Source organism: Alligator mississippiensis, chromosome 7, assembly GCF_030867095.1.
Source record: "Alligator mississippiensis isolate rAllMis1 chromosome 7, rAllMis1, whole genome shotgun sequence".
NCBI lineage: Eukaryota > Metazoa > Chordata > Crocodylia > Alligatoridae > Alligator > Alligator mississippiensis.
In genome coordinates, this window is record NC_081830.1 from 12,932,593 (window position 1) to 12,946,956 (window position 14,364).

General features: G+C 45.4%; 1 protein-coding gene across 9 annotated transcripts in view; it reads right to left on the reverse strand.

Moving 5' to 3' along the window:
* The window catches only part of AAK1 (AP2 associated kinase 1), a 107,178-nt gene that overhangs the window by 60,560 nt on the left and 32,254 nt on the right, over positions 1-14,364 (reverse strand). For all 9 annotated transcript variants that reach the window (XM_059730584.1, XM_019482671.2, XM_059730585.1 and 6 more), the window contains exons 3-5: positions 11,327-11,445; positions 9,264-9,372; positions 6,573-6,715 (exon numbers count right to left, since the gene is read on the reverse strand). In XM_059730584.1, the coding sequence (XP_059586567.1) occupies positions 6,573-6,715; positions 9,264-9,372; positions 11,327-11,445 (371 nt within the window). The remainder of the gene's footprint in view (positions 1-6,572; positions 6,716-9,263; positions 9,373-11,326; positions 11,446-14,364) is intronic.

Sequence of the window (14,364 nt, forward strand, 5' to 3'; positions counted from 1 at the left end):
GAACACCACATATATTAAAATTGGGGTAGACCGGTGTTTTCTTTAGCTGGCAAAACAGTAGGCAGCCATTGCCCACATCTCTAATGACAGCAGCAGTTTTAGGCCCTGAAAGTTGAAACTGATAATGTGGCCTAAACCCTCACACTTCAACTGGGATTGTAGGTGCTGGCATTTAAGGCACTCAAGTGACAGGGTGAGCAGATCTGCTTTTCAGGAAACGGAGGCTCGAAACTTTCTGCACGACAGGATCCTTTAAAGTGCTGCATGCCAAGAATCCAAAGTTTCCTTTGAAAAATCACAACAAGTCACAGCAAATAAAAACCATATATACAAACGCCTCCAGAATATTCAGAACCATTGTATAATTTTGGTATACCATGGATGATCAACAAGGCCAATAAAGCTTTATTGCATATTGAACTCTAAAATACACATTGCTAACCAGAAAACACAAGACTTTAGAAACTAATTCCAGATACAGATGTTTGTGTGAGTATGGTAGGCATGGGACAGGGTGACAGTGTAGTGGAAAATAAAATAATATCAACTGCACTGCTGTCCAGAATTTCAGACTGCCTCGTCACACAGCATCACAAGTATGACATCAGGAGGACTAGTGCCAAGATTTAAAAAATAAATAAATAAATAAATAAATAAATAAATACCAGCAGTCCATAGCATTAAGAGTGCCAGACAGACTCTGGCTCTTCTAGCACTCAGGCTAAAAGAAATGGCCTTTAGATCACCAGTATCATTTGTATTGATCAGATCACTGTTTTGTGATACCCTGCCACATCGCTGCTACAAAGGGAACAAGCCAAGTCTCTGTCAATGCAGCCTCCTCTGCAAGCTTGTCTGCTCAAAGAATTTACTGGGTTTGGACTAAGAAGCACAGGGCCTATCATTAAAGTCATGTTGTGTAGGCAACCTGTATTGACACAGCGCGGAACAGGTACTTTAGAAATTCCAAGTTGTGGGGAGTGAAACAGGAAAGGAAGGGAATAGCAGAACGCAAGCAGAGATCTGTGCATGAATTACATAAAAGCACACTGGTAACAGTGTTTTTGTTTCTTAGCACTCGATAGAGAGTCTCCTACTATCTACGTCAATGAGGCACAACAATGAAAACAATTCCAGGAAAAAAAAATGGACTCCTGGGGACACCAAGACTAGTTTTTCTTGAAATGGAGGAGAAGAAGGGAGGTTACAGAGCGGCATTACGGCTCCTGAGCATTTTCAGTAGTGACATATTTTTCAGCTCCTTCCATCCCAGTCTCTAAAACCCAGTTCTGCTCCGACAGCAAGCTTTCTGAGGCAGGAACTGTGTTTTTATGCATATGCATCACATCCCCAGTTTTGATCTTGGCTTTTAGAAACAACCACCTTTTAAAAAAAAATAAAATAAAACAACATGAATACTGTGTGGGTATCCCAAGACAGAGCACAAACAACTATTTCCCCTAACACACACTAATCATCAAGGAAAAGCCAGGCTTCTGATGTAGAAACCTGAATGATTTAGGCTAGGTGATAATAGACTGGCTGTCAGAGTGCAATGGTTACATCCAGTTGTGACTCTCAATACGTAACAGAGGGAGTATACAGAGGATTAGCTCAGAAATCCATCACAGATTTATTGACAGACTACATAAAAAATATGTTCTTTCTACACAAATAAATTACATGAAAGCCAAAAGGTAGCAGAAGGGGTTAATAGCTATTGAACAAGTTTCTCTTTTGAATTTCATCTTCCCATTTAGATTTTATAAGCCTTCCTATCCAAACCACTGACAGATTCTCCTCGACGTCAGTGGTCTTTGAAGCAGACTCTTATCTTGTGCAAAAAACAAAACCAAACCAAAAACTGGTTTGTTCCACTTTTTAAGAAATTTAGACCCTCCTGCCACCTACTTCAGATACCTTGCTTGCATTCGTGCAAACTGCACTGTGGGTCACAAATATTATAAGTGCCCTAAAGCACAAATGGTACCACTTACTTGGCTCCTTTAAAATGCAGGCAATTCTATTCTCTGTCTAAACAAAAAATGACCAGTGGCGCAGAACAAACATCAGCTCTGGAAACAAAGCCTGACCCACAAACTATATTTGAATTTCAAATGTACTCGTGAGGTTGCTCTTCAGCTGAAGATTTTATTTGAGTGTTTTAAGAGCCAGTGGAGAAGACCTTGAACAGAACATTTATCCTAATCCACGTGGGAACGAATGACACGGCCGGGAGCAGTCCAGACCGCATCATGAAGGACTATAAGGCCCTGGGGGCCAAGCTCAAGGAGACGGGGGCACAGGTGGTATTCTCCTCTATTCTCCTAGTAAGTAGATGCAGACAGTGCCATGAGGCCTGCATCGGAGTGGTCAAACGGCAGCTTTGGAGTTGGTGCTACCAGGCAGGCCTTGGATTCCTTGACAATGACCCGCATATTTTTGCGCAGGGGGCATGCTCGGGTGGGATGGGCTTCACCTCTCCCCTAAAGGCAAGTGTGTCTTCTCTTCCAGGTTGGCTGATCTCGTACGGGGTGCTTTAAACTAGTTGCGCCGGGGGATGGGGCCACAGGGAACACAAGGACACTTCCCAGCCAAGACAGGTGACGAGCACGAGAAGTACCCAGGTAAGTGACAGGGGTCTGGATAGTCCTAGGATCAAGGGGGTGGTGCAAGCGCCCATAGGAGGCCTTAAATTCCTCTACACTAATGCTCATAGTATGGGGAACAAGCAGGAGGAACTTGCCCTCCTGCTAGCTAGCACAAATCTGGACATAGTAGGGCTCACTGAAACCTGGTGGGATTCAACCCATGATTGGGCAGTAAAGATTAGGGGCTACAGACTGTACAGGCGGGATATTAATGGGGAGGAAAGGTGAGCGTGTGGCACTCTACGTGAAAGAGCAATACACGTCCTCAACAAACAAGACGGAGTCAGAGGAGGGGCAGACTGAAGTGCTCTGGGTAAGAATACAAGGGGGATGGGGGGAAAGGGACTTAACGGTGGGGGTCTACTACAGACCACCCAACCAAGGGGAAGAGCTGAACTGGGAATTCTCAGGTCAGCTCACAGTTAAGTCAAGGGATGTGGTCGTCACTGCTGGGAGGAGCAGTCAGCCAGGTATGATCGCTCACGGAGGTTCCTAGCCGAGATACAGGACCTCCACCTAACCCAGGAGGTGCAGAGTCCCAACAGGGGAAATGCCTTGCTGGACCTGGTCCTGGCTACAGGCAACGACCTGGTGAGGGGGCTGCAGGTTCTCGACCACCTGGGCGACAGCATTCATCACCTGCTGGAATTCACTATCCAGCACAGGGTGTCAAAGGCCTGCAGCAAGACAGTAGCCCTTGACTTCAGGAGGGCCAATTTCAATGAGTTAAGGAGATTAGTAGGAGAAGCACTGAGGTCCCAGAGGGGAGGGGAGTTGGGAGTCCAAGACAAGCGGTCGTTCCTTAAGGAGACGATCCTCTGAGCCCAAAGGGTGACAACCCCAGTGCGAATGAAAGGGGGCAAGACTGCTCAAAAGCCCCCATGGCTCGCCAAAGGCATTCAGGACGTCTGAAAGCTAAAAAGGAGGCGTACACCCAGTGGAAGGGAGGGGCTAATCACCAGGGAGAATTATATCTCTATTGCTCGAGACTGTAGAGGGGCTGTTAGGAAAGCTAAGGCGGAGATGGATGTAGGACTAGCGACCAGGATCAAAGATAACAAGAAGTCCTTTTTTAAATACATAGGGAGTAAAAAGGCAGCACTAGGTAACGTGGGGCCCCTGCAGGACGTGTTTGGCAATCTGGTGGTTGCACCAGATGATAAAGCTGACCTCTTTAACCAATTCTTTGCCTCCATTTTTCTGAGCTGGGGCAGGGACATCTCCCCTACCAGGATTCTGGATGGACTCAGGAGAGGCACAGCTGGGCCCAGGGTCAGGGAGAACCTAGTTAGGGATCTTCTGGTGGGGCTAGATTTGTTTAAATCAGCAGGTCCAGATGCTCTCCACCCCAGGGTGCTGAGGGAAACGGCAGGGGTCATTGCGGGGCCCCTGACACGGCTTTACAACCACTCTGGCACCTGGCCAGAGCAAGCAGAGGACTGGAAAAAGGCCAAGGTGGTTCCCATTTTCAAAAAAGGGAGGAAGGAGGACCCAGGTAACTATAGGCCAGTTAGTCTTACCTCAGTCCTGGGGAAGCTCTTGGAGAAAATTATCCAGGAGCACATCTGCAAGGGACCAGCAGGGGAGATTATGCTCAGGGGCAACGAACATGAGTTCATTAGAGGCAGGTCCTGTCAGACCAACCTGGTAGCCTTTTACGATCAGGTCACAAAATCCTTGGACGCAGGTGTCACAGTGGACGTAGTCTTTCTGGACTTTAGGAAGGCCTTCAACACTGTCTCTCACCCCATTCTCATTAAAAAACTAGGGGACTGTGGCATTGATACCTATACAGTCAGATGGGTCACAAATTGGCTAGAGGGCTGCACCCAGAGAGTGGTGGTGGACGGGTCATTTTTGACCTGGAGGGATGTGGGCAGTGGAGTCCCCCAGGGCTCGGTCCTCGGGCCCACACTGTTCAACCTCTTCATCAGCGGCTTGGACAAGGGGGTAAAAAGCACCTTGTTCAAACGTGTAGATGATACTAAGATGTGGGAAGTGGTGGGTGCACTAGAATGGAGGGACAGTCTACAACTAGATCTGGTTACAGGGGTGGGTGGATGAGAATAGGATGGGATTCAATACTGACAAGTGCAGGGTTCTGCACCTGGGGAAGAAGAACCAGCAGCAGACCTACAGGCTGGGGACCTCCCTTCTCCATCAGCAGAGGCAGAAAAGGATCTTGGAGTCATTATTGATTCCAAGATGAACATGGGCCACCAATGTGAGGACGTGGTCAGTAAAGCTAACCACACCTTGTCGTGCATCCACAGATGCACCTCAAGCAGGTCCAAGGAGGTGATCCTCCCCCTCTATGTGACACAGGTCAGGCCGCAGTTGGAGTACTTTGTCCAGTTCTGGGCGTCGCACTTCAGGAGGGATGTGGACAGCATTGAGAGGGTCCAGAGGAGGGCCACTTGCATGGTCAGGGGGCAGCAGAGCAGGCCCTATAAGGAAAGGCTACAGGACCTGACCCTGTTCAGCCTCCACAAGAGAAGGCTGAGAGGGGATCTAGTGGCTGTCTATAAGCTTACCGGGGGGCGGGGGGGAGGGAGGGAGAGGTCCAGCAGGGAATGGGAGAGGCCCTGTTCCCCCAAAAACTACTCAGAGTAACTAGGAACAAACAGCCACAAGTTGATTGAGAATAGATTCAGGCTGCACATCAGGAGGCGCTGCTTCACAGTCAGGGTGGCTAGGATCCGGAACCAGCCTCCCCGGGAAGTGGTGCTCGCTCCTACCTTGGAGGTCTTCAAAAGGAGGCTTGACAATCACCTAGCTGGGGTCATTTGAGCCCAGCATTCATTCCTGCCCATGGCAGGGGGTCAGACTTGATGATCTGCTCAGGTCCCTTCTGACCCTATCAACTATGAAACTATCTTCTGGTTCGTTATTTCAGAACAGGATTTTTCCACAGCCCTCATGATCGGCCCAAATCTACTCTCATCACTGTCAAAAGAAGTCTCACCATGGGCTTCAATGGGTTAATCTACATGTAAAATTTGATACAAGCTCCAGTGCAGTTTGTGTCAGAGTTTATTGTTCCTGGGTGTAGCGTTTACATGTGCACCCGGGACCACAGCACATTGAGCCAAACCAGAGCAGCCCTGGGCTGGCAGGGGGGCCCCAGAAGTCAACCTGCCAGCCCAGGGCTGCTTTGACCTGGTTCAACATGCTGCAGCGGGGCTGGCTGAGGCATAAGGATGCTACAGTGCGGGGCTAGCTGGCAGGCAGCCCTGCACTGACCCACCCTCATGCCCCAGCCAGCCCTGGTCACTGTCTATATGTATAATGCAGAGAAGCAAATAACTCTGCCATAGGATAGCACTTGTGTTGGGCAGTACTGTCCTACGGCAGAGTTAATTAGTTTACTCTGGCCTGATAGTACTGAACATGTAGACACTAATACATTACTGAGGAGCTAATTAGCTTTGCAGTAAATGTCTCATGTAGATGCACTCAGTAGGCAGCAACTTAAGCTACTAATGTGGAGCCTTTACAAAAATCCCCACTTCTATTCTATAGTCTTTCACAGTGTGTTACATAAGCACTCAGGGGACAGGCTGAAGTGTGGAGCCCATGCACTGATCTCCATTGCTCCTGGTTAGAATTCATTGTGGATAATTTATCTGATTAATTTTGGCAGATTTTGGGGGGAAATATTTATTCACAAAGGGCTGCATTATTGAAACAGATCAATAAACATCTGGCAAGCAGTGGATTTTTTTCTCCTTTAACAGGCAAATTTATTCCTGAATACATTTTTCTGCCTACTAACAACAGAAACCTTAAAATAGTGTCCAGAGTGGGGCCCCACTCTGCTGGGCACTGTCCAGAGAACAGACAATCCTCACTCCCAAAGGCTCACAGCAGAATAAGCTACCCAAACAACTCCACCCTCTACGACCAGTCTCTGGGAGTTACCTTTAGATCCCTGTGAATAATTGGCGTTTTACACTGGTGCAATCTGGCTACGGCTTCACAGGTATCGCAGAAGATCTGCAGGACCTCACTCTCCGTGAAGCCAGTCTGCAAGTGCTGGTTCATGAGATTCACCACTTGGCCCCCTGGAAAATAAGCAGGGCAAAAATTAAATCTGATCTGATGCAGTCAAGATGCACTGGTCACAGGAAGTCAGGTTCTCCAAAGCATCCTAAACCACATTGATACCAGCTCAGTACGCATCTAAGCAGCACTCAATGTACAAGACCTCCCCAGCTGGAAGCAGAGGAGCTAGGATCTAGTGCCTTTACCAATACACCTTGTTTTAGCAGTATTTAGAGAGGTGGGGCTTTACTGTTCCAGTTCCAGGCTAGACAAAGCCTCTCTTCTCTTCTGTGACTTCTGGCATCCTACTTAGACATCTCGGCTTCACTTCCCTCCCTCTCAGTAAAAACAAACACCTTGCGTACCTATCATAAAACCTGACATGACAATTCAGGTTTGGAAAGTGCTTGAAGATTTTAGCCTGCCAAGATCTGAAATTTCTTCCAAGGCCCTCACGTACTCCAAGTAAAAATGATGATGTGTCCAAACGTATTTTTGCCTAAACCAAGTTCTTTTCTTCCCTTGGGAAATATAAGAGTACTCTTGCCAGATCAAACTAACAGTTTTACTCTTCGATACCTAGGTTACAACATGGCTTGCTACCCTGTTGGTACATGCAGGCTAGATTGAGGAGGAGCAAAAGACCTAAAAAACCAAATCTGTGCTCCTACCACCTGCTTCACATTATTGGTATAGAGGGGAGCCTTAAGAAAAAAGACTTGTGTGATCTTTTGCACCAATTGTTGGTGCCTCAGCTTAGTTTGTATACATGCCCTCTGGAAAAAAAAGCAAAAAAAAAAAAAAAAAAAAGCCATTTTCAGCCATCTCAGCTTAAGCAGCCAAAAACTCAAAGTCCCTTTGGAAAATTAAATACAACAAGAAAAAAACAAAAAAACAACCCTATAGAAAAGGAAACAAGCATCATTTAGGTATGAATATTAGAAGGAATTAAAGCATCTCTAACATAAGTATACTATACAACCATGCTAAATGCCATGGCTATTTGTGTGCTTACATTGGAGCACAGTCTCTACTGATGAAGGCAGAATGAACAACATCATTTGCTATCTCTGCCAGGGAGGAAGGCAGCAACAGCAGGAAATCTGATATTTTCATAAAATTTGAACTAAAATGTTTAGAACTGTTTAGCCACCCAGAGGAGATTAAGTTAGGTAGTTTCAATTCAATCTCCTTCAGAGCATTATGTGGCATTTGGATCAAGGTCTCAAACACAGGGCAACCTTTGAGCACCTATTACAAACCGGGCACGAGTCCACTAACCAGCTGAATAGACTTTCATAAAGCTGCTTCAGATTCAGTCTAAACACTGAAAGTAAAACACAGAAATAGCACTGGTGCTCAACAGGCTCATCAGCCAATTATTAGGTTGTTCAGAGTGTAGCAACATTAAGGTACTATACTTGACAAAACTCTCTTAAAACTTCCCTATTGTGCAGTTAGGAGAGGTGATGCCTTAGAAACCACGCCAACACTATCCTCTCAGGAACCGAGGCATAAATCAGAGGGGTCGGCTGGAAAGCCTGAGGTCTTTCTACCTCCCAGAGGTACCTGCATGATTTTTTTTATAGACCGAGGGATACAGGGATAATTGGCTTTGACTGGCCTCTTCCCTACAACGCTCCCCACAAGCTTTGGGAATATACATGAAGGAAAGCAGAACAGTATTTCCTTTTAGAAAGCTCCTCATAGGCCCAACCCTTCCTTCACCTCAGTGAACTATTCCTAACCAAGCCAGTCAAAAATCCTGTACCAAATAAAACATGGAAGGAAGTTGACTGCACATGAGACTATGTTATGCCTGTTTGAAGAACTATTATAAGCCCCTTTGACACTGATGGGAAGCCCTTGGCTAGGCCAATAACACTTATTCCCCATCAGTTGCTTCTAACAAACTCAGAGTTGTGGGGCCACCAGGTTCCACAGTGCAATTCCTCTTTGCTTAATGTTGTGCTCTCATCTTCCTGCGAGACCCATTTGAACACAGTGCATGAGTCAACTTCTAAATCCCACATCTTCAAATGATTCTCCTCACAAAGATCAAAGCTTCTGAACAGATGGAAAACCTCACTGTTAAGTTGCGTCTGGAAGGTTTTGTCGGTCAGCATCTTGGCAGACCAGGGAACAGGGGCGAAGAGATTATTTTTTTTGCTCAAGAACATTGATTTGGGACATCTAAAGAAACCCCCAGATCAAGCAGAGGTATGCAGAGATTGAAGCCAGCAATAAGAAAAATTAAGACTGTTTATTCCACGTGGAAGCAGTCAGTGAAAACCAGTACTGTCAGAACCATGGAGTGTAGGGACCTAGAAATGTCTTGGCTAATGGAAGGAGGTGCTAGCAGTTCTTTGGGCGGCCACACTTTCTTCTCATGTACCCTCTATGTCTCTTTGCACTTAAGCTTGATGCAGGATTCTTGAGCACCTAGGCTGGGAATTATTCACTGGATGTTAAGGAAGGGCTGAGCCGACAAATATTTTCCTGCAGGAAAACCAAGTTTCCTGCAAGAATAAATCGTCCAAATATCAGCAATATATTGAGCTCACTTACCTCGGCAAAAGTCCATGAGAATCAGAACTTCCCACACATCACCGCTGCTCACTGAATTTATACTAGAATCGATGTATCCAACAATATTCTTGTGTCCAGATAGATCCCTCTGCAAGAAGAGAGATGTTCAAAGCACAAAACATCCATAGATATAGCAGCTACACTTTAACAGGGTCATCTGTGCAGCACAGACTTCCTAGTGCTTCAGCTATCTAGTCAGCTGTGTGAAGCAACAAGTCACATTGGATTAATCATCATGCAGAAATTAGAAACATTTCAGGACAGTCTCAGTTGCTTTCCTGCCCAGGTTGATTTAGGGCAAGCGGCCTTAAATAGTAAGTGGCCCAGACTCCTGAAACAATGACTGTGTAGTTCGCTCAAGTATGTGTTCATGGGAATGGCTTGTCCCTTCATTACTCAGGTGTACCTTGTTATGTTACATGCCCTTCTCTGCACTTGTGGGAGATGGAGACCGTTATAGCACTGGCTATGTATAGTATAGGGTGCATTTCCTCTTCCTCTCCAACTCCTCTGGCCACCCGCATGACAGAACTGCCAATGTTAAAAGAAGCAAGCAGATCTGCTCCGTGGAGCAGTGCAGGTAAAACAGATTCGGAGTCCTACATTTATTTTTTCCTCAGTATTTCCGTATCATACACATTCCACAGACAAGGAGAGAGAGACTTCTTGCCAATTCCTAGTTCTGCAAACAGAATGCAAGAGTCAAGCTGAGTTCTCTATTCCCTGGACATCATCACCTCAGAGTGTTACCAGTCATCAAAATTCTCCACAATCTGAGCTCTGCAACTCTGTTGTTCTCAAATTATACCCTCACTTGCCATTGCTGCCTTCCTTGAGTTTACCCAGGCATAAAGGAGGGCAGAATATGGGAGAGGGGGGAGGGAGGGGGCTGTGCCTGGTGGCTGGCACTTGAGATTTTCAGTAACTTGCAAGTTTGTCATGCTTCAAAATTACATGGTGCAGATAGCGGAGTTTCCCAGGCAGAGGAGAGCCATGGCCATATCCATATCAAACCCAGGAAAACAAGCTTCTTTCTGGGCATAACTGAAAGCCTTTGATGCCAGATCAAATCTTAGTTTAAAACCATAGCTAATGCTCTGTAGCCAATATCCAGACAGCTACATCCAGATGTGCAAGGTTAACGCAGCACCAGAAGACCTGTAGTAACTACAGGTAAGGGATTTCATCATAAATGTCTTCTTTCAAAAGGCTGCAATCAGTTTCTACACTCTCCAGGGGATAAAGTTGTGTTTGATGTGAACTTTTAGAGCAGCTGCAAGGAAAAAGCCTTTAAAAATGTCAACATGAATGAACACCAAGTTGAAATCAGGATCAGATGCAGAACCTTAAGACTAGCCCTGACCATCCACATAAATTATTCAAATTAGGCTTGCAACTGGCCTGAAACATGGCTCAATTTCTTTTGACATCCCAGAGAGACATCTTGGAGACCATTACTATAATCAGTTCTTTTTCTAAAAGCCCTGTCAATGGCTGCACAATGTACGCATTTTTACTCAACATCCTCATCAGTATTCACAGTCTTCACTCCAAACCAAGGGCGGAGCCTGTTTAGATTAAAAAAAAAAAAATCAGAAAGTCTTATAGATCTTTCACTCAAACACTGCTCAGGTTTAATGCTACTTAACTCAGTACTACCACTCTCCCAGCAAGGTTGTCTACTTATTTTAAGTCCCTCCCCTCCCAATCAGGAGATTAATTTAAAAATCATGTAACGTTCGGAATATTTTTGGTTTATTTTTAATTTTTTGTTCTCCGATATGGTTAAAGTTCGTATTTCCATGTTTTTTTCTCAAACGGGAGGGCTAGAAACTTACTTCAGTAAAAGTAATACTGACATTCACACCGTGGCTCCAAAAATTGGGGTTGTCAGCAACTCCACCCAACACTGGGAGAGATGTAGGGTTTGCAACTGTAAAAGTTCACACCCACAAAGGACAAGCTGTTGTATGAAGTCTTAAATACGGATACATGCCAGCTCTTTAATGGTTCTGGACCCGCGGTTTGACAGCATGACTTACCATGATCTGAATCTCTCTTTTGCAGACCTGCAGATCGTGTTCATTGTTGACGTACATTCGTTTCAAAGCACATTTCATCCCATTGTTAGTCCTCACAAGAAATACGATCGCAAATCCACCTGCAGAAGACGTGAAACGTCTTATTCAGTAACAAAGAAACTCCTTGATCCTTACTTCCGAGCCTTGTCACTTTACTTCTGGCTGCTTTCACAGCATGGGCAGAGCGAGGAGGGCATTCAGCAGCTACCATCAGAGCAACAATGAGCACATATCTGAGCAGCCCAGCACCGCAGCTTTCATCTGTTATGTGGTTACTTCAGCGAAATTAAGGGTCTGGAGGGGCAAATTCTCAATTAGAGAAATCAAAGTTGAGAACGAACATATCAATAGTAACAAGCCATTATGCAAGTTACTTTAGGCTGCCACATTGTCTCTTATTGCTCCATTTGTTTCCATTATGACAAAGAAATCTGGAAAACAAGACAGCAACATTGCCTTCCGCAGAAATCAGGAAGACAAAATATACTCAGCCTTTGCTGAATGATGGAAGTTGAGACCACTGGCAGCTACTGAAGCACTGACTTCAGCAAACTATTAGAAGCCAGATTCACCCAACAACACAATGCCAACTCCTGGGCACTGCTCAACTGTATTGCTCCTGACAAGTAATTTCATTGTCTGGCCTTTCCATATTTACCATCAATGTTCAGAAATTAAAAAGGAGGCAATTTCTCACTTGCAGGGCTGGCCAGAAATAGGATGGAGGTGATTGGGAATCTGAGTCAATATCTTGACTTTGAGAGATGAAAATTAATTTGGAGGAGATTCTCCCAAAGTGTTCTCTAAAAAAAAAAAGAATAACAACAGCAGCAGCAGCCTGCTCAACCTGACACCCTAACAGCAGGATCATTTTCAGTCTTCAAGCAAAAGCAGTTTAAAGGAAGCAAGTGCTGTAACATATCTGAGGGACCGGTTCAGATGGTTATCGTGTGCGCTCCAGGCATGCCCGGAGGCCCCGAAAGAGATCAGAGCCCCACTGTGCTAGGCACAGTACTCACCTTAGCAAGAAACCATTTACGTCTCAAAAAACTAGGATCTAAATAGGCAAAGTGGGGAAAAGGAGGAAGGTTGACTCGGTGAGGGCAAATACCTGGGGCTCAGGAGATACAGGCTCAACTCCCTGCCCAGTGACAGAATCCCCGTGTGATTTCAGACTAGTCACTTTGTCTCTCAGGCTCTCCGAGATGAAGCAACTTGTGCAATATATCAGAGGGACTGAGAACTGAACCCAACTCCGCATCCAAATCCAGTCCCTTAACCCCCCAAGATCATCTCACCCTTCCATCATAATGCATTATTAATTGTTACTGACACCAATTATTACATGCTCATACCATTTGTTTTTCAAATTCTCTGGAAGCAGGCTGTGGGAAGGCAGCAAACCTGTTGTTATCATTATATCACATAAGTGGAAGTGCTAAGCAGAGAACATGCATGACCACTTCTTAAAAACATTCCCTGGTGTAGTACAGCCTGTGGAGGAAATTCCCAAGCCATTACTTAAAACATTCCTGCATGTTACCATAGCATGTACAAAATTTGGGAGCGTAATCCCCCAAAAAGTAGAGTTTATTTTCACTTAAGATGTGTGGGTGGGTGGGAACCAAAGTAATTCCTACTGCAATAAGCCCAAATGGAGCATTTGGAGAAATAAGGCTGTTTTCTCACTATCACTTCTTTTCTGGGTGCTACACGGCCCTTTGAAGACAGGCTTGCACATGCAAGGAGGATTCGGGCGCCATAGTCTCTCTCACTCTGGCCCCTCGGCTCAGTTCACAGCAGGGTCAACGTGCAGAAGAGACTGTTTTCAGCACATCATAAGAGGCCATCACCGAGCTCAATGCTCACACCTTGTGGCCTATAGTTTAGGTCGATATCTGGCCATAGAGACTCAGAAAGAACCAGCAGAAATGTGGTTTTCAGCAACAGGCTCCGTAAACAGTATTTTGGGCCGACTACTACAGGTCTCAGAAGACATTTTCAACATCGTGAGCAGCTTATTAATAAACTAGTCATTAGGCATGCTCTCAACAGCCCACCCCACTCTGCATGTACACGCCTGATCCCATTCAAATGCTAGACCAGAGAGAGACAAGGTTCTTTGGGTAAATCCAGTATCTTTTATTAGACCAACTCAAAGAACCTTGTCTGCCTATGTCCTTAGACCAGCACAGCTACAACCTACACCCCTAAAACATGGAAAACCAGGCCTTTCATGAAAGGTCACCACGATGACATCCTCCTATCCTGCACTGTTAGGGTAGGTAAAGCAGCGAAGGAGTCAGTAGTGTAGACACCCAAGGAAAGAGGACACACTTCAACTCATGAACTGGAGTTAGAGTCCGGATTGCCCCACTGCTGCTATGGAGCCTTACAGGAAGAAACAATCAAAATTTATCATTTTAACACAGAAGGCAACCTACGCTCCAAAAGAACCATGAATTCTCCGAGCTCTGAAAGCACGTTGCTTCTTGTCCAATACCACCATAGACATTTCATCTACAAAGCCCAGAAAATCACTTAGACTGTTCTTTTGTACCACATTACCAGAAGAAAAACAAAACAAAACAAAAAAATCCCTAAGGAAAGTTTACCTGCCCATAAAAGATGGTCAGTCACTGGCCACAAGCAAGTAGTATTTTTAGGGTTAAGAAGCAAGTGTGGCACAAGTCGTCCCTATTCAGACTCCAGAGCTGTTAATTTATTTGCAAGGGGTGAAGGGAAGAACAGAAACCTAGAGCAAACACCCCAAAGCCTTGCAAAAAGTAGGAGAAGGGAATTTGCCATCCAATTAGCATATTTAACAGCAAGGGTCTCTTCTTCACAGAGCTTTCAAATGGTTTGTGGAAACAAAGAGAGACAGAGCACTTACACGGGGTCTTCGTGAAATATTCATCTTTGTCTGGGATCGCTTACAAACCTCAGCTGCATTAAGAATAGCTAAGTTCAGAGAAGGAGTACCTTGGGAAGGCAGTGAA